Raw genomic sequence first — 19,195 nt, 5'->3', positions numbered from 1 at the left:
TATTTTGCAGCTTTGGTGTCATATGTGAATTAAAAAAAAAAAAAAAAAAATGGCCTCAGACAATATTTCCTTAATCACACTCATGATTCAGAATTGTTTTAGGTAGAGGAGGGCAACATCAGAAACAGAGCTTAAAGATGACCTTATATCAAAGCTTGGAAAGAAGGGTGTCTGTTCTGGACCAGGTTTTAAAAATCAAATGGGATTTGGGGAGCACTTCTTCTTAAGTTAGGGTACTTACTAAGTAATCAGTGCCTGCTATGAAAGCCAAGTTCCCAAAGACAATCATCAGCGCCTGTAATAGGTCTGTGGGTTGAACGTCTCGCCAGGGAGCACCAATCAGAGTTGTCCTTTGAAGCCTGGCCAGCATGGGGTCCCAGTCTTCCCTAAGCTCTGCCTCCTCAGCTGTGCACATTTTAAAGCACATTCCTCACGAGAGGATAAAGTACTCCCCTTAAGATTCACCATTTGTCATGGAAAATTCCAGGTGCCCCTGGCACATTCTGGTATGGGTCAGTCAGCGTGCACTGGGATGCACCAGCCCAGATTCTCTTTGGATTCACCCTGGAATGACCAGGTCTGATTATCTTAGAGAAACCTGCCTCATTAGCATGTTGTTGTGGAGGGGTGTGAAGTAACTCCAGGAAATGTCTAGAAGGAAAAGCAGATGGCCTGGGCACTGTCACAAATAAGTCAGCACAAGGGCTACTGGCAAGCACCACCTATAAGCCGCCCACTCTACAAAGTCTGGGGGCCTGAATGAGTGTGAACAGCAAGCCGTCACCCATGAGGCGCTCTCAGCTAGGAGAAGGCCTGGCTTTCAGACAGAGACTAATGAGGGATCCCTGAGGTGGGATCCAGTGCCCCTCCTCGTTAGCCTGGACTGCCCACAAACCTCCTCCTGTCTTGGAAAGCGGTGAAGTGGGCTTTAAATGGCAGAGGCGTGCAGAGGTAAAACACACCCACCCGCTTCAGAGACTTTCACTGACAGCGGTAGCGGCCTCTGATGTTTGTGACAAAGTTCAGCATCAGGGACAGTGGCCAGTGGGCTTAGAGGAGCAGGCCTGGGCCACATGGCTTGGCTCCAACCAGCGGGAAGTGGAGAGTTTCAGGCTACAACCCAGGTGAGTGAGGCCCAGTTACAGGTTCACCCGAAATATCCATGCAACCGAGAGAAATGAATCTGAAGTCTAAATCCGCTGGATCCCAAACACTGCTGCCCAACTACACCTGGTCTGGCCTTCCCTCCATATCCATCCTCCAGCCTGAGAGATGGATACGAACATGCTCTAGGCAGGACTATTTCAGGACGCATTCTCTATTCTACCTACTCTTTAGGAGGAATGGGAAATTTGGAAGATAAAATAAAATCAGTGCTGTATTAATACTACCGACACCTTTCTGAAATAGAAAATATTAAGAAAATGGGCTGATTTATAATTAAAGGTGTTTTATCTTAGGAAGAGTGTTTAAAATTTTTACTTATAATTAAATCTTGCTTTAATTAGAAGTGAAATTTGCACGTTAAATTACACTTAATGCATTTCCCAAACTTAAAAATTGAACTCTAGATCGCAGGCAATCAACCCGGTCAGGACTTGACTCCTACACACACATATGTATGCACATGTTCATGTAGACACACGTGTACTTTTTAACAAGAAACAGGCCCATTTCAACTGTATTGTCAACACTCTTAATGTAAGACTCTTGCTTTTAGGCTTAACTTCAGGGTTAATCATAAAGCAATTCGCTTATTTGCCCCCAAGCATAAACATGTGTTACTCCCATGAGAACAAGAACATTATTTCATGCTTAGAAAGCAGGCATAAGTATCAGTGTTCAAAACAGCCTAAGCAAAAATTTAGGCTTGGACAAATGTCAGGCTCAGCCTGTGGTCTATTTCACTGTTAGAAAGAACTTTTTGATGGGTAAAAGTTAATCACTGGGGCTAAGCATTCCTGCACTCGCATTCCTTCTTCCAGCAGTCTCAGGACTCGGGAATTCACACCAAATATGAGAAGTGGAGTGATTACATCCTCGCTTCCTCTTTTCCCCTCTCACACATCAAAGTGGGAGCTGGAACCAATTGAGACCATGTGTGAATCTGGTTGATCATTATTTTGGTATTGTAAGAGATCTGGGTTCAGTTCTAGTTTGGACTGGTTCAGAGAAAAAGCACAGAGGTGGGCTTTGGAAGCCCTGAGTTCTAGTCCTGGCACAATCTTGCTCCCTGGCCAGTCAGGTTGTCTGGACCTGTTTTGACAGTGTCTGTGAGTGACATGCCAGGCAACCTTGGCAGAGCTCTCGGACCTGAGTTAATTACATGTCACTGAGGCTACTCTTCCCTGCCCTGTGCACACGAGTGGGTTAAGGGCACGCATGTCAGAGAGAAAAGCACTAGCACTGTCATTATTCCAAGGAGACCAGTTCTATTCATGGTTTAGGAAGGACTGGGCTCTTGTGACGTGGGGACAGTTGGCTCTGCCTGTTACCCTAGCTGGCCCCTTCCAGCTTCAAAGCCTCCAGCTCCACCTCCTGGTGTGGCTAATCCTGAGGAAAGACTTCTCCAGTGGCAGCAGGCTGGCCCTTCCTTTCTCTCCCCTGGGCAAGATTATTTTGCCCAGCAAGTTTCATAATTTCCATTTCACCCAAAGTCCGGGATGGCAGGATGAACCCAGGCTTTAGCCAATCCTGGCTGAAAAGATAAGCCCTTGGCTGTTCGTTTATTTTCCTCCAAATCAGCACTTCCCTCCCATCAAGTTTTCACTTGGTTAAGAAAGGAAGTATCTTTCTCTTAAGCTGCTTGACTTAGGAGCTCTTAAACTCCTCCAAAATCTTGAGAAAGGGGAGTTTATTTTAATTGCCTACAGCCTGATTTCATCTGGGCCTAGCAGGTTTGGCAAATCCCGACTTTCCATCCAGTTTGTCTTTCCATCCTTATCCAAAATCCAAAACGCCCAGGAGAGCAATCAGCCCAAATCCCAGTGGCTGGGGCAGACTGTGAGCAGCGGGCTTTGTGACGGACCCTGAGCAGAGCTGGACAGCTACAGGTCGCTAAGCTGTTGTGCTTCTGGTGTCTGGGACACTGAGGCAGATCCCACAGCCTCATCCTTCAAGATGACTTCACTTTTGCCCTTAATAGAAATGTATCCATTCTCTCTGGAAGCAGGTGTTGGAATCTACACTCAGAAATGCTACTCTCAGTATCAGCACGCCTACTGTAAAAATCATACATGCCCCTGAGAACAAGACCACAACAGTAAGCCCCTATCACGAGCCAGACGTGAAGCAGGGTGCTTTGCTTACATGATTTAACATAATTCAACACAATTCTCATTGTTAACACTATTTTACCGATAGGGAAACCAAGGCACTGAGGAGTTAGGTGACTTGCCAAGGCCCCAAATCTGGTAGATGGTAAGGTTAGGATTCAGGATTCTTCTACCTAGCTCCAAACCTGCGCTGTTTTGCCATCACACCCGGATGCCTTCACACCCACATTACAGAAGCCCCTCAACACATTCGTCCAGCAGGGCACTGTCTATGCCAGTCTGCAGCCACAGGGTCTTGGCACCCTGCGTGCTCATTTTGCCTTGACCCACCCGCAGCTACTTAGGGCCAGATGCCAGCTACTTAGTGCCAGATGCCACCATGTGGGTCAGCTGCTGGGGAGAGGAAGGGGTTCTCTGGACCCAGGAGAGTGTTTCTCAAGAGTGTCTGGAAACACGACATCAGAATGAGGGGACCTTCGTGCACTTAAGGTCTGAGAACATGAGTGTGGGAGAGGGTTGTCAAGTTCCTCCAGCGTGCACTTAAGGTTGAAGGCCACTGTCAGGAACGAGCGTGCTTCTGACACAGACCTGTGCTTCTGTGCACAGGCGTTCCTGCGTGTCTGGTCCACAGAAGGGCACAGAAGTGGTCATGGATGCCACGCAGCCCATCAGGCTGCATCCCCCTGGCAGCTTCAGATCACACGTGAACTCAGTCTCCAACAAAGCTGTGCCTCAGGAAGCAAGTGAGGACACGATGTTGCTGAACCAGTTTCCAAACCAGAAGTGGGCCCAGCTGGGAGCAGCGTGATGCAACCTGGCTGACAGTTAGCTGTACTTCTCGCATTCATGACCCGGGGACAGGAGACCTGGGGAAGGTCAGGACAGCTGGAAGTGTGAAATGAATGCAGCCCTGCATAGCTGTCAGAGGATCAAGCTGTCTGCGGCGGCCGACTGACCATGCACACACACACTCGGCAGCACCCGGCTAGGCATTACCTACTTCACCACCGGTGTAGAAGTCAGTGTTTGTCGGGTGAACGACAGCATCACTGTCGATCGAGGCAATGTCAGCCTGTACAACTTGCAACTATAACAGGTAAACAAATGTATATCAACTGTGTTGGACCGAGACCCACGCACAGGCACATTTACTAAGGCCCCAGTGGCAGGGCTGGCCTACCTGGTCGATTCCAACATACGAGCCAAAGGGCAGTCAGTCCACGAGGTGTGCGCACGTGTGGGTGGGGGTGAGCGGAGGAGGGGGAGGGATATCAAATGTGACATGTTTAAATTAAACATTTGAATGATAGGTCCAAAAAAAAGAGAAACACACACGAGATCATTTCCAAAGGTTAAAAGAAAGAACAACGAATGCCCCTTTTCACTTCGCAAAAGCCTGTAAGACTGGCACCCCACTGAGAAGGCTATTAAAACATGGCATCTGTTTTTTTTTTTTTAAATGTGGACTATCAGGCCAACCAAAACAACAAGTTTCTCCATTTTCTCGGCAGCAGTCACCGTTTAGGGTTTGATTTTTATTCCTGTTAAGTTCATTTTGTCTACCTTCAAGGGACATTTCTTGAAAACGGAGAAAACAGTATAGGTGTGTACAGAGGAGTGCCTTTATTCTTCCCCTTAGATGTGTAAAAATATTTTTCTAGGCCTACCTCTTATTCTAATATTGTTTTTATGTATACTGTGAATAGATGAATCCTCGCCTTTTCTAGCTTGTGGGCTTTTTTTTTTTTTTTTCTAAAAAAAGAAAGGATCTGTTTAAGGCAGTTGGAAAACAAGTTCAAGCAGGGCCTTTCTGAGTCCCAGTTTTCATGTCTTCAGCCCACTACTGCACCCAGTGTGTGTGGGTTGGGCCTGGGCTCTGGCATGGGCGTCTCTCCCAATAAGGAAATCTGCCATCTTACAAAGGCGGCCAAAGATGAGAGCTAAAGGCACATAAAACATACCTAAGTCAGTACCAGACATATGGCTGCCTTGGTGGGCACGTGATAGCCTGCTATCCCTGCAAGGCTCACAGCTAAGGAGATAGGAGCCTCACTGTGCCCTGAGCCGACGGGTCCTCTCTACAAAGGTGAGACCACAGAGTGGGACTCCTGAGAGCCACCTCTCGGCTTGTCCTGAACCGTCCAGCCTCCTGGACAGGGACTCCACAGCTCTAGCATAGTTTTCCTCTGGAGGAACTCACTCAGAAAGAGAGTGAGTGCCTTCTCTCTAATATCATACTCAAGCCAAAGAATTCATGAAGGTGGCACCCAGTCATATACTGTTTTCAGTTGTAGAAAAAGTTGAAGTGGCAGTACATGGTAAATTTAGGGGAATCCAATTTGCTGGTGGATGAAAGACAACTTAATAATATCCTGATGTGCAGGTTAACTGTCTCCCTTCTCAAGTGTTTTCATGCTTTGTTTAACTGTCATTTCTAATTAAGGCTTAAATGGAGAAACTCATTTTGTAGTCACCTGAGATGTTTCAATTCTTTAAAAAAACAAAAAACAAAAAAAACCACAGTTTTACAAATTCCCCCCCAAAGTAACCAGCAGTCAGTGTGATCATTATGGAAGAGAATTTAGATGGCAATATATTTATAATCAAGGGGAAAGCAGCCAATAGGGCTTAACAAAACTTAATCACATCATTCCCAGTTGGAAGGGCTTAGAGTAAGTAGACATTCAGTGTCTACCCTCAAATATTAATCTCGGTTTTGGGAATTTAGTTTGACCATCTGAAATTTGAGAAGGTGAAGAGCCTAAATTCTGGGTTCCATAACTTTTCAACTGACAGCTGATGGTGCCAAACCCCATCCCCAATTACCTAGGTCATCTTTAAGGTCAATGTCAGCATTGGTAGGATTGATTATGGCCTCCACCTCAAAGCCGGCTAAATTACTGATTTCACTGTGAATAAGGTTCAGCTGAAAAGAAAAGCATGAGGTGGGAAATAACAGGACAGCTGGGAAGTCACAGAAATGGGAGCCTTGGGATACGGATGAAGGGCAGGGGATACTCCAGGTGCACTGGGCACAAGGGGGAAGAGGGACTCACTGGCTAAAATGAATCCATTTCAAATGAAAGACTCAAATGCCACTCAGGATGCTAAGAAGAAGCAAGCTAGGCTGAGGGTCCAGAACCTGTTTGGTGATGCCTGGGGCCAAAGGGAAGCCTAAGCCAAGTCAGACTGGGGGATCCACCTTCCTGTAAAAGAATTTGTGATCTGGGTGCCAAGGTACAGCAGCTCTCAGGACCCAGAGTCAAGTAATCATGGCTGGGGTAGGGTCGGGGGGTATATGGGACTGTCCTCTTTTTGAGCACTGGGATGCTACAGAAGTCCTAGCTGGTTTGGGCAAACCCCTAGCAGCCCTGCCATTCTCTTCCAAGTGGCCATGGGTCTCTTAGGCTCTTCTTGTCACTGTGAACACTGGCTAAGTGGCTCCCATGCCCTGCTCAGGGGTGGTGAGCGAGAATGGTCTGTTATTTAGTAACACCTAATTTTACATGCCTGTTAGTTATATGATGCTGAAGATCTGGCCAAACCCAGGAACAGACACAGCAGTTCTCCAACAAGACAGTGTGTCTTTTAAACTGTGTTCACCTTGTTGGTGAGGCTACTCCAAGGCACAATGGGTAGAGTGCTTCCCTTGAGTGACTGTTATGAGTACCCCACCAGCCGAGTCCTTATAAAGCGCCCCTGCAAGTCCTGCCTCCCCACTGCTATCCTGGTGCCACAGCAGCCCTCACTCTGAGAGGCTGTCAGAGGTGCAGGAGGGTTGGGCTGGCCCAGGACTCCCCTTCCTGCTCTCAGGCCCAAGCGCCTGCAGCGGAGCGCTCACTCTCTCCCAGGGAAGATGGCTGTTCTTAGGTGACAGAAATTCCGACCAGCTGCACAGAGAGCCATGCCCAAGCGGCCCCCAGAGGAGCTGCTGACCCAAGACAAACTGCAAGCCTGGCTAGGGGAGCTGACCACACCCACTGGGCCCAGCGGAGCAGGCGTTCATCCCCCAGGAGGGGGCCACGTGCGGACACTCGGCCGGGATGCTCCTGGCCACTGAGCTCCAAGTGACTGAATTTCTGGGGCCAGACATTTTGTTGCAGACAAAACTAAAACAATCCAAACCCTGACATTCTATAAGCAACAGAAATATTACCCCCCATTTCTGATTCCCAGAAGCAATAAGCAGATTCTCAAAACAGGGACCTGCTTAAACTAAAAGTTGTGGAAATGAATTGGTCTTATGGCCAGGGAAGGACCCTGGCTAGGCCCCGCCACAGCAAAGGGAGGCCTCATCTTCAGTTAGGGCTCAAAGGGAGTAGAGGCACAAGCTCTCTCCACTTACACTTTCTGGGGTGCGAGTCCCAGCACTACAGGGTGATCAGAGGCCCTGACATTCTGGCAGCTGAAGGATGTCCACCGAGGTGACCTCACACAGTGACGCGCTCAGAAGCACATGTGGGCCCTGGTGCCAGGACAGAGGCACAGAAGGGATGGCATCAGGGCGAGGGTACTCATGGTTGTGCTCAAGGGGAAGGGGTGTGGATGGGGTGTGATCTCAGAGTAAGGCAAGTGAAGCTTCAGGACAAGGCAAAGGGTTTGATTATGTATCATGTAGGTACTGCATATGACTTCAAGCAAATGCTGTTTATAAAAGCTCAAATTAAGCCAATATTCCCTGTTCCTTTCACCAAAAATAAAAACACACTGTGTGAAGCAGCAGGAGGTTCTAGCGGGAGGAATGGAAAGGAGAAGGGGGCGGGGGACACTCCACTTGGTGTTATGGGTGAATACGCTTTAAAGACATCTAGGAGATTTTATTTTTTTGGTTTATTTTTTAAATTAAAAAAAAATTTTTTTTTTGTTTGTTTTAAAGTCATACATGTTTAAATCTTTAAAACTCATGCTGTTTTTTTCCTCAATTGTATAGATGCTTCTGGATTTGTATTCAGAAAAGCCTCAACGGAAAATCAGCTATTTCCATGGGTTCTGATTCAACTAGCCGGGGAGACCCTGGTAGATTCTATCTCTGTCTCGGAAGAACCGCCCCCCGCTCTTTAGCGGGAGAGGTGTTCTGGGGAAACCATAGGGCTTCAGGGCCTTGCTGAAGTGAGGGAGAGGTTGCAAACAGAATTCCCAGTTCTCCCTGGGCTCACCTTCCCTCTGAGTGGAAGCAGTTCCCCCTCTTGGAATCGCAGAATCCTGCCTATCAGGGAGCCACTGCCCCTAGCATGGAGAAGCCCTAGCTAACCAAGCGCACCTTCACGCTCACCCACATCCAAGCCTTGATTTCCCAACTCTGTTCTGCCAGGTGCCAGGCTCAGAAGTAGTCCTCAGGGTGAGGGGCTGAGCCACAAAACAGTATTGCTATTTAAAATGTTTGTGCTTGGGGGAGGCCCAGTCTGTGTTTGTGTTGGGGGGAGAGGATGGGGGAGGGGAGAGGACAGATTGCTTCAGGTACTCTGGACAGGTACATGGGCAATCATCTTGGCTTGGGCAGGCTGGACCAGGTGCAGAAGCTGACAGTGATCTGATCATGAACAAGGACAGAAGCTCCCCTAGACAGGAGGATAAGTAGAGGCTGTGTATGCACATGCCTGGAAAGGATCTGGATGTGCAGAGGACATATGCCAACAGGCCTGGCAGGCCCAGAATAGATGTCCAGTAGTAGGAGGTCCCAGGACCGCCCCCCCCAAGACCCACCCAGGATCAAATCCACTTGGGCCTCTCCCCCAAAGTGGTGCACAGCTGTCTGAAGCATATGGCAGAGCAGCAGTGTTTGTGGGCTGGGAAATCAGATGTCTGGGGCACTGTGAACATTCCCAAGTTGAGCCTGATTTTCTGGGAGCAGGGAGGCTTGTTAATGATTTCGGGATGTGAGTAAGGTGACTACTTCCTTGTCTTAATATTGGGAAAGATGGAAAACTAAGTTTTAAACCCCAGAATGGTGAATTTAAAATATCTGTGAAGACTACTGGCCACTGGAGAAAGTGACCAAAGAGCATCACCAGGCATACAGCAGAAAAGGGCCCCACCTGGCTGTGGGGCTGGGGGAAGGGGACTGAGCCAAGGGTCCTTCAGGATATCCTCCACCATGGGGACCTGATGATGCCCAGGTCACTGGGCTCTGCTGGAGCCAGCCTCTGATGTCTACGGTCCCCAGTCTTCCCTCAAGGAGTTATGCCTAGTGAATCCTTGTTGTCTACTTCTGATGTGAACTCGTTAGGGTGCAAGCTCCTTGAAGGCAGAGAGAGGGCCATCCAATGCCTATGACAGTGCTCAGGTCTCTGTAGGCCCACAAACAGAGCTGGGATTGAACATCAAACATCCAGATATAACTCTGCGATGAGATGAACAAACCGCTTCCCTGAAAGCAGGGATATGGAGAGGTCAGAGCTCAGGAACTGCCCTTGTCCTGGCTGGGACCTGGGTTGGCTCAGAGCTGACCTGGCCATCCTGGAGCTGGCTGGGAGGCAGCCTGCCTGTGGTAAGGAAGGAGCTTACCTTGGGGCTTGGGGCTACTGGAAGGACATCTGGGCTATCTTGACATGACCTCCTTGGCTAAAGGAAGCAGTACAATCCTTTTTTTAAATATATGTGATCAGAAATTCAATTTTAGGGAATAAAAGTCAGTATTAAAGATTATCTGAGTGACTCACTGAGTATAGACTGTCATAGTCCAAGCTTTGTCTCTCTCATTCCCTCACAATGGACAAGGAAGAAGACTTCTTTCCCTGTATCCACCACATAAAATGGAACTCTTCTCCTGTCTCCAGGGTCCACTTCAAGTAAGGCGAATGGAGAGGCGAGGTCCTCCACAGAACTGTCTCCACCTCCTCACAGAGCACATGTCCCTGTGGCCTGCTTCAGGACCCACTCCCGCCCCGGCCCCTCAGGTGAAGGGGCTTCCTCCTCTATGCTATGCTGCCCAGCCCACACGTATGCCTGGTCTGAATCCCCCAGAGGCTCAGGTCTGGTGGTGGCATCTGGTGCGTTTCAGGCTAGAATGTGCCACCCAAGGATAAGGACTCAGGACACGGCTGGAGGAAAAGCATGGGATCGCCCGTGTCCTAAACTGTCTCAGAAGCGAACTGTCTGCCGTAGGGTGGAAGGGGGTGGTGGGCCTCTCCTCCGCGTTACTGCTTCAAGAGCCCTCTCTCTCTTCACTGTTCCCTAGCCCCAAGACTAGGGTGTCTGGATCTGAGGAAGAAAACCCCTGGTGCCTACCCCTGCCTCGAGCGGCCTACAGGGGTCTGGCTGCAATCCTGATAGTGTGTGGTGGGGGCGGGGAGGGCACATACGCATGTCCTCTTGACACCACCTTCCCAGCCGCTTCTAGTAACACTGACTCTTCCAGGGAAGTCTACATCACTTACTACCACTGACAAAGACTTATAATATACCTTGGAAGTACTGCTTTTGAACATAAAGCTTTTTAAATCTCTGAAAAGACGCTGAGAATCTCCACTGAATCACAAAGCAAACACATCTCATCAACTTGGATTCGCAGCACTGTTTCCCTTTTGAAAACAATTCAATAATGTGTGTGAACACTGGGTAAAATCAAAGAATAATGAGAGTGATTACTCCTGAGACAGCTGTATGTGAAATACATCATCATCATCAACAATTAGATCCCAGGCTCCTAAGCCCTGGGCCAGCTTCTCCTGCGAGTAGCTTAGCAACCATGCCTTTCAGGGCTGTAGTGAGCACAGTATCACCTTTCTGACCTCAGCTTGCCTGCACTACTCTAGCATTGGTGTCATTGTCACAGGTGGAAAACAAGACTCGTAGAACACAGGGTACCATACAGTCATCACTGTGAAGTATCCTTTCTGAAACATTTCCAAAAATCCAAGTCAAAATTAATGCCTGTACTAATGACATTTTAAAATGTGCTTTGTATGAAAATCCCTGTGTGTCAGTCTAACAACTCAGGCCCCTTTTGCACTAAATGCCATGACTTTCCCCCGACAGTAAAAACTAACAGAGGGCCAGAAAGTATTGCTTCACAATAATGCTGCTAACTATGAACACCTACTGCCTTCCTCACGCTGCAGAGGCACGGGGATCCAAGGACACTATCTTCTAAGAGGGTGCCCCGGCCGACTTGAGATGTTGATTTATTCTGTGATAGCAATTTTGGGGAGACACAGTTTACTCTGCTAAATGGTGCCTACAGGACTGGGCCTGGGGTAGCTCATCCTGGATGTGTGTATCTAGGGTTGTAAAGCTGCACGGGAAAGAAGGTGGGTGTTTCTTCTGGCTCTGCACTCAGCCCCTTCTCTCACAGCTGACCACATAACACTGGCTCCACTCAGCCCTCCTCTCAGGCTCTCCCTCCAAAAGTCGAGATACTGAACAGCCATGTTAGCGTCACTGTCGAGCCCACTGCTTCCATTTTCCTGTATTTCCTATATAGTATTAGATAACACACCTGTAAATTACTCTACAGTATCAGTGCCTCTCTGCAGCATTTTGGACTTCCCCTTCCAACCTAAGTCAGGTATAGTCAGTGTTCACTAAATTTGTACTTTCCGGTACTTTCCTGCCTGTGGTGCGGACCCTGAGGTCAGAGGCCAGACCCGTACCCATCATAGAGCAGGTGGCGCTGCCTGGTCGCAGCAGTGCTAGCCATGAATCTGCAGCCTTTGCTGGCTCCCTCCCAGGCCTCATATGCAGCACATGAGGCCCTGATCCCATGGCCAAGAAGAGCGTCTCTATGTGTACACGGGCACCGTATGGCCAAGTACTGCCACTGTAGGGATCCTGCAAGGGGGTGCGAGGAGTTCTGACCTGAGGCTGGTTTTGGAGTAAACAGCAGGAGAGAGCAAGAACACAGGGAAGGGAGAGGCACCCAAGGGTGGGGCAGGGGAAGGAGTGAGGGAGAGGGTGGCCCCTGGGCTGAACTGTTCTACCTGTTTAACAGGCTTCCAAGTGCCAGCTAATAGTCAGCATTTGGGATCTAAAGCACACTGGAGCTAGTCCTTAAATCGCAGAGCTTTTTCACACTTTAGTTCAAATGAAAGCAACTTGGGTGACAGGTCACATTAACTTTCAATATAGTACCCAAAGGACAGGTTAAAGGGTGAAAGTAAACCCAGGTGGTTGCCTTCACTGCTGTGCTGAAATTTTATCAATAAAAAATATTTTACACAAAAACTTTCAAAGCCCCAGACCTTAAGATGACAACTAGTGCTGCTTATATTTTCCCTTTGAAAAATGCATACAAAATACAGACAATGGTTATAAAATGTACACTGTAATGGTTATTTGCTGGAACACAGAGTCCACCACAGGAATTGCATCATGAGAGCCTGAGTGCAATTAGTGACAGGAAGCGGGAGGGGGAGGAGAAGGCTTGCAATGAAGTGAGCAGGAGGACTGTGTCACTGAGATGCAAAAGAAAACTGACGGTGAGCTTTTAAAAATGATGCAGCTTCAGGACCAAGTTGTTCACCACATTCGAACTAAATGCAATTTACGTGGAAGTTCAAATCCATGCCTTTAATACTTTTTAATGTAGGATTAAAAAAAAAATCAGCCAAGTAATTCCCACTGTCTCTCCACCCCCTTTTTTGGTGTTAACAGAGAAATATTAACCCTCCTTCTGAGGTCTTAAAAGCCTTTGCATCATTTTTATTTTCAACAAAAGTGAATCATCTGTTACAAAACCATATAGTGTCCTGGCAAATCTGCACCACTGGGGCAGCTGAAAACATACTGCCCACGGTTAAAACAAACAAACACCTGGCTTGAGGACTCCTCAGGTGGCACGGTATGTCTAGCAACAATCCCGGCCCCTGGATCAAGGCTCCGCCTCCAGTGTCCACCAGAATGCCTGGGCTGCCAGCTAGATCTTTCTCTTTCCAGGCCCTGGTTTTGACTTTCTGGCCAGGATTATAGGATGACCAGGTCCTCCCATGTACGCAGCTCCTTCCACAGACCGAGCCCAGGGTGTCTCCAGCCCCACAGGAGCTACTGTCCCTCTTCTTCACCACCATATCTCCTCTCCCCACCTGCCAATCTCCCCTCAGCAACTGGCCCAGCCCTCCCCGACTTCTTTCCTAAATCGCCCGCCCCTACTCTCTCCGCCAGCCCACGAAGCCAGGAGTGGTTCCCAGGCAGCCTTTCTGCTGGTGGAGGCACCCGTCCGTCCCAGGGCCCGCGAGCAGACTGGGGCGAGCGTTGGCCTACCTTCTGGCCGAGGAAGAGGCTCTTGGTGGAGAGCACAGTGAAGCCGTCGGCGGGCGTGCCCTCAGTCGTGCTGTCAGCGCTGGCGGCCTTGCTGACTTCTCCCTGCTTCTTCTTACACAAATACAAGAGTCAGTATGAGGCCCGCACAGGTGGAGACCACGCGAATCTGGGCTTTTCTGACAGGCGAAAAGAAAGCCTTGCCCATAATACTCAAGAGAAAACAGGAAACTAAACCACTACCAGTTCTCAGCATTTGGGGGCTGCAGGCTTATTTTGAAGTCCAAGAATTCCATACAGAGTGCTAAATTGTATATTTTCATCACTTTAGAATCTTAAAAAAAAAAAAAAAGCTACTTAAAGGCAAAACTTCACAGTGATAATTTACAACAGAAACACTTGTATAACTGTAGACCAAGTAAATGTCTCTTAATTCAGGGTCTTCACTTTCTAGATGCCTGTACAGTATTTGCATCTGAGAGGAAAAAACAAACTGCTCTGGGTACTTAGTTCTCAAAGAGCCAAAAAAGCAGACCAAGGACCATCACCCTCCAAGCCTCCCCAGCTCAGGAGGTAAGATTCTCCCACTTTCTTTCACTAAGACCCACCTCGGAGAAGCCTCTATATGGGGGCTGTTGGTGAGCCGATCTGCCCCCTTGAAATGCCCCAACCCCCAGCAGTGGGCATGAATCTTGGCAGGCTCCTGGGCCTCTTTCTGGCATCATTCACATTGAAGGATGTACACCCTGGGGTTTCCAAGAGCCATGCAAGGGTACGTTGTGTAGAGAGGTTTAATTACTCTCCAGATCCTCAGCTTCCTAAAGTACTTACTTCTTCCTGAAATGGATCAGCCCTAAGAGTGATCTACGCCAGCAAATCAAGGCTTCATGCTGGACCTTGCTGGACAACCATTTCTCAGTTCCCAAGAGTGGACGCTGCATGGCGCACCACCCTTCCAGAAGGGATACATGCCTTTCTCAGTCTTTCATTTCTGTTAAGGATGTATTAGAAATGGATTTTTTGGCTCATCTGGGGATTTATCTTACATTCAGATATATTGTCGAGTAAGGAAGGTGAGCACAATGGCAATTTTTGTTTAGATACTTCACTTTTTTTCTTTCCCCAATTATTATCAAAAAGGACATCACTCCTGAAGGATGGTCTAATGGGAGCAAATCAAGAAAGTAGGGGGTGAGAAATATAAGTGGCTATGCCTTCCTGAAGGAAGGATCTGGACACTAAATTCAGGGCAAGTCCCATGCCCTATCCATTTGCCCTTTTAATACTCAAATTCATTAACATATTAACATTTTTACTGACATTGAAAAGGTCTAGTTTTACTAAGTCCTTTAAAAATAAGGACTGGTTTGGCATTTAGGTTACATGGCTAATCTGGAACATTTTCTATAAATAAAATGAGCTAAATTTGATGCTTCGAGGTGTTTATATAAATGATAAGACAGAAAGCATTTTATTAAGAAGTATGGTATTAGCAAAGATCTATTAAAATTATCACTATTTTGTTTCTCCTAACAATTTGAGTGTATCAGATTTGACAAGTAAAAGAGAAACAGGTATAATCAACAATTACATGGTAAGTCTTAGTAAAGCCTTTTTTGATATACTTTCCAGGAAACAAGAAAGGCAAAGGCTGGATGACAAATCCTTTCACAAGTCAGATGTTTCTAATTCTGTGCTTTCAACAAAACTGAAGAAATACCAAACTGAGTTAGCAGCTGATTCATCATTAAAGAAAGGATTGATGGAGTTTAGTTAATAGTAGTGTACCAGTGCAGGTTTCTTAGTTGTGATGAATGTACCAGGGTTATGGAAGATGTTAACAACAGTGAAACTAGGTGAGGGATATTCAGAAATTCTCTATACATGCTTTGTAACTTCTATAAATCTAAAACAATTCTAAAATAAAACATTTATTAAAATAAATTGATGACAGATTACTATGTGATTGTTGGCATGCAACTCAGAAAGAGTTCAGAGGATTGAGTGATGTTGCTATAACAAAATCCTTTCCATCCCCATTTAATTATTTTTGTGAGCAAGACTTTCCAGGCACTTGTACCTATAAGTATAAAAATATAGGATGATGATTCATTTTTACAATAAGCAACATTCATCTCAGGGTACTTGAGTTAATTGAAAAAACTCTCTCCTTGAATCCTATGACATGATACAGCTCCAAAAAACTTTTACTTTCTCAATAGTTAAAATGTGTCAAGTATTTATCAGCTTGGTCAATTGTGTATTATTAACAAAGATGATAACTATCCAATCCTGTGTAAACCATAACATTTAGTGCTTTTATGATCACAGGAAATTTTTTCAAAGTGAATTTAAATTTATGTTCATTATTTTTGTTGTGCAAATCACTAACACAGTATAAGCAAAGAAAAATGTATTAGGTTAGGATAAAATTTTCTGGGGAAAGGGAAGGGAAACAAGGGCTCAAAGGAGAAAAATGATGTAGATTTTCCAACTGTTAAAAAAGAGCCTGCTTGTGTATTTTATGGTATATCAAACCATCACAGTAATTAGATTTACTTGGATACATTTAAATGAGTGATGAAAGAACTTTCTTTTTAAATTTCAATATTTATTATATATCAAAATTATGCCCTTTATAGATATTTAAATTTATTAGTATGAGAAGTTTAGTTGTCAAATTTTAGATGTATGAGATATGCAGATTTTCAAAACTGCTTTAGGAAGTATGCAAGCAAAAAACTGCTAAAGCCAATGCTCTACCCAGTGACCTCCATTCATACAGGAGAGATTCAGTAAATGCTTGGGAATGGAGTGCAGTTGATAAGTAGACAAAGATTTACTGCTTCTGTCCAAGGATACATGAATTTTAAGAGGTCAGAAAGCCCTAAATGATAGAATTTCAGGCATCTGGGATTTGGAGCTGGTTTTACTGGGAGGAGGGGCCTGAAGGGCTCCCTGTGCCCCTCATATAAGCCAGCAGCTGCCTATGCAGCCAGGTTACAAAGCTTAGTCTGTGATAATTAAAACTGGTAATTTTCAGCAAGCATTCATTTGCATACAGTCATCTGCACTAAAGCTGTTGCCCCATACTGTAAATTGGTCCAGTCACTATGGAAAAAAAATATATATATATAAAGATTCTTCAAGATATAAAAAATAGAACTACCATGTGCTATAGCAATTCTACTTCTGGGAATGTATTCAAAGGAAATGAAAACATTCTATGAGGAGTTATCTGCACTCCATGTTCACTGGAGCATTATTTACAATAGCCAAGACATGGGAACAACATAAGTGCCCATCAACAAATAAATGGATAAGGAAAATGTGATACACATACATGCACAAACACATACATACAATGGAATATTATTTAGCCATAAAAAAGAAAATCCTGCCGGGAACCTGAAAGAGTTCCAAATAAGATGAAGCAAAGAAATCCATGCCAAGACACATTACAGTTAAAGATAAGGAGAGAATCTTTAAAACAGCAAGAAAAAACATGTTATCCAAAAAACCCCATAAAATTACCAGCAGATTTTTCAGCAAAAACTTTGCAGGCCAGAAGGAAATGCCTTGATTTTTCTAAGTGCTAAAAGTTAAAAAAAAAAAACTTCCCACCAAGAATACTCTACCCAGCAAAGCTCTACTTGAGAAGTGAAGAATACAGATAACAGTTCTCCAGACAAGCAAAAGCTAAAGGACTTCATCACCACTAAAGTCCCCTTATAAGAAATAATAAAGACTTCTTGAAGCTCAATGGAAAGGGCACTAATTTACCAACAGGAAAACCTACGAAAGTATGTGTCACTGGTAAAGAGTTACAAATACATAGCAAAGGTGGTAGATTAATAACTTACAAAGCTAGCATAAAAGATAAAAGTACTAAAAAAAAAAAAAGATAAAAGTACTAAAAATAACTAACTACAGTAATCAGTTAAGGACATACACAAGAAGAGGCTTCCCAGATGGTGCTAGTGGTAAAGAACCTGCCTGCCAATGCAGGAGACACAAGAGACGTGGGTTCGATCCCTGGGTTGGGAAGATCCCCTGGAAGAGGGCATGGCAACCCACTCCAGTATTCTTGACTGAAGAATCCCATGGACAGAGGAGTCCACAGGGTCGCAAAGAGTCAGACACGACTGAAGTCACTTAGCACACATGCAAGCACACGTGAGCAAAGAAATGTAAAATGGAGGGAACAGTAAAAATGTAGAGTTTCTGAATGGGATCAAACTTGTTATCAATTTTAAATAGACTGTTATGTTGTTATACATGAGCCTCAAGGTAAAGAATAAGCCTATAGTAGATATGCAAAAAGAAAGAAATGTTAGCATACTACTAAAGAAAATCATCCAATCACAAAGGAAGAAAGCATGAAAATAAAGGAACAGAGGGACTACAAAACAGACAAAAACAATTAAAATGGGAATAAGTACATACTTATCAATAGTTACTTTAAATGTAAATGTACTCAATTCTACAATCAAAAGACAAGGAGTGGCTGAGTGGATGAATATATAACACCCACTGATGTGCTGCCTACAAGAGACCCATTTCAGATGTAGGAATAATACAGACTGAAAGTAAAGAGGTGGAAAAACATTTTCCATCCAAATAAAAACCAATAGAAAGCTGAGGTAGCTATACTTCTATCGGACAAAGCAGACTTTAAAACAACAACAGACAATGAGACATTGCATAATGATAAACAGGTCAACCCAACAAGAGGATATAATATTTGTAAATATTTATGCACCCAACATAGGAGCAAATAAGTTTATAAAACAAATATTAACAGACCTAAAGGAAGATACAGACAGCAACAGAATTATAATAGGGGACTTTATACCCCACTTTCATCAATGGACAGATCTTTCTTACAGAAAATCAAAAGAAACAATCCCATTCACCACTGCAATGAAAAGAATAAAAAACTTAGGAATAAATTTACTCAAAGGAACAAAAATATTGAGAACTATAAAACACTGATGAAAGAAATCAAAGGTGACACAAATAGATGGAGAAATATACCATGTTTGTGGGTTGGAAGAATCAATACAGTGAAAATGAGTATACTACCCAAAGCAACCTATAGATTCAACACAATCCCTATCAAGCTACCAATGGTATTTTTCACAGAACTAGAACAAATAATTTCAAAATTTGTATGGAAACACAAAAAACCTCAAAGAGCCAAGCAATCTTGAGAAAGAAGAATGGAACTGGAGGAATCAACCTGCCTGACTTCAGGCTCTACTACAAAGCTACAGTCATCAAGACAGTATGGTACTGGCACAAAGACAGACATATAGATCAATGGAGCAAAATATAAAGCCCAGAGATAAATCCACATACCTATGGACACCTTATCTTTGACAAAGGAGGCAAAAATAAACAATGAAGAAAAGACAATCTCTTTATCAAGTGGTGCTGGCAAAACTGGTCAACAATCTGTAAAAGAATGAAACTAGAACACTTTTTAACACCATACACAATAATAAACTCAAAATGGATTAAAGATCTAAATGTAAGATCTGAAACTATAAGACTCTTAGAGGAAAACATAGGCAGAACACTCTCTGACATAAATCACAGCAAGATCATCTATGATCCACCTCCCAGAGTAATGGAAATAAAAACAAAAATAAAGAAATGGGACCTAATTAAACTTAAAAGCTTTTGTACAACAAAGAAAACTATAAGCAAGGTGAAAAGGCAGC

The 19,195-nt window shown here is 45.0% G+C and overlaps 1 protein-coding gene across 6 annotated transcripts in view; it reads right to left on the bottom strand.

Annotated features, from left to right (window-relative positions):
• The window catches only part of LOC122439900 (core histone macro-H2A.1), an 82,808-nt gene that overhangs the window by 12,346 nt on the left and 51,267 nt on the right, over positions 1-19,195 (bottom strand). For 3 of the 6 annotated variants that reach the window (XM_043465461.1, XM_043465460.1, XM_043465465.1), the window contains exons 5-6: positions 13,473-13,583; positions 6,102-6,201 (exon numbers count right to left, since the gene is read on the bottom strand). In XM_043465461.1, coding sequence (XP_043321396.1) covers positions 6,102-6,201; positions 13,473-13,583 — 211 coding nt within the window. Of the gene's footprint in view, positions 1-4,271; positions 4,363-6,101; positions 6,202-13,472; positions 13,584-19,195 lie in introns of all 6 variants that reach the window. The other 3 variants (XM_043465462.1, XM_043465463.1, XM_043465464.1) reach the window with 3 other exon arrangements.

Source organism: Cervus canadensis, chromosome 4 (assembly GCF_019320065.1).
Source record: "Cervus canadensis isolate Bull #8, Minnesota chromosome 4, ASM1932006v1, whole genome shotgun sequence".
Lineage (NCBI taxonomy): Eukaryota > Metazoa > Chordata > Mammalia > Artiodactyla > Cervidae > Cervus > Cervus canadensis.
Note: the sequence above shows the minus strand (reverse complement) of the source record. Positions and strands in the feature narration are given on the sequence as shown.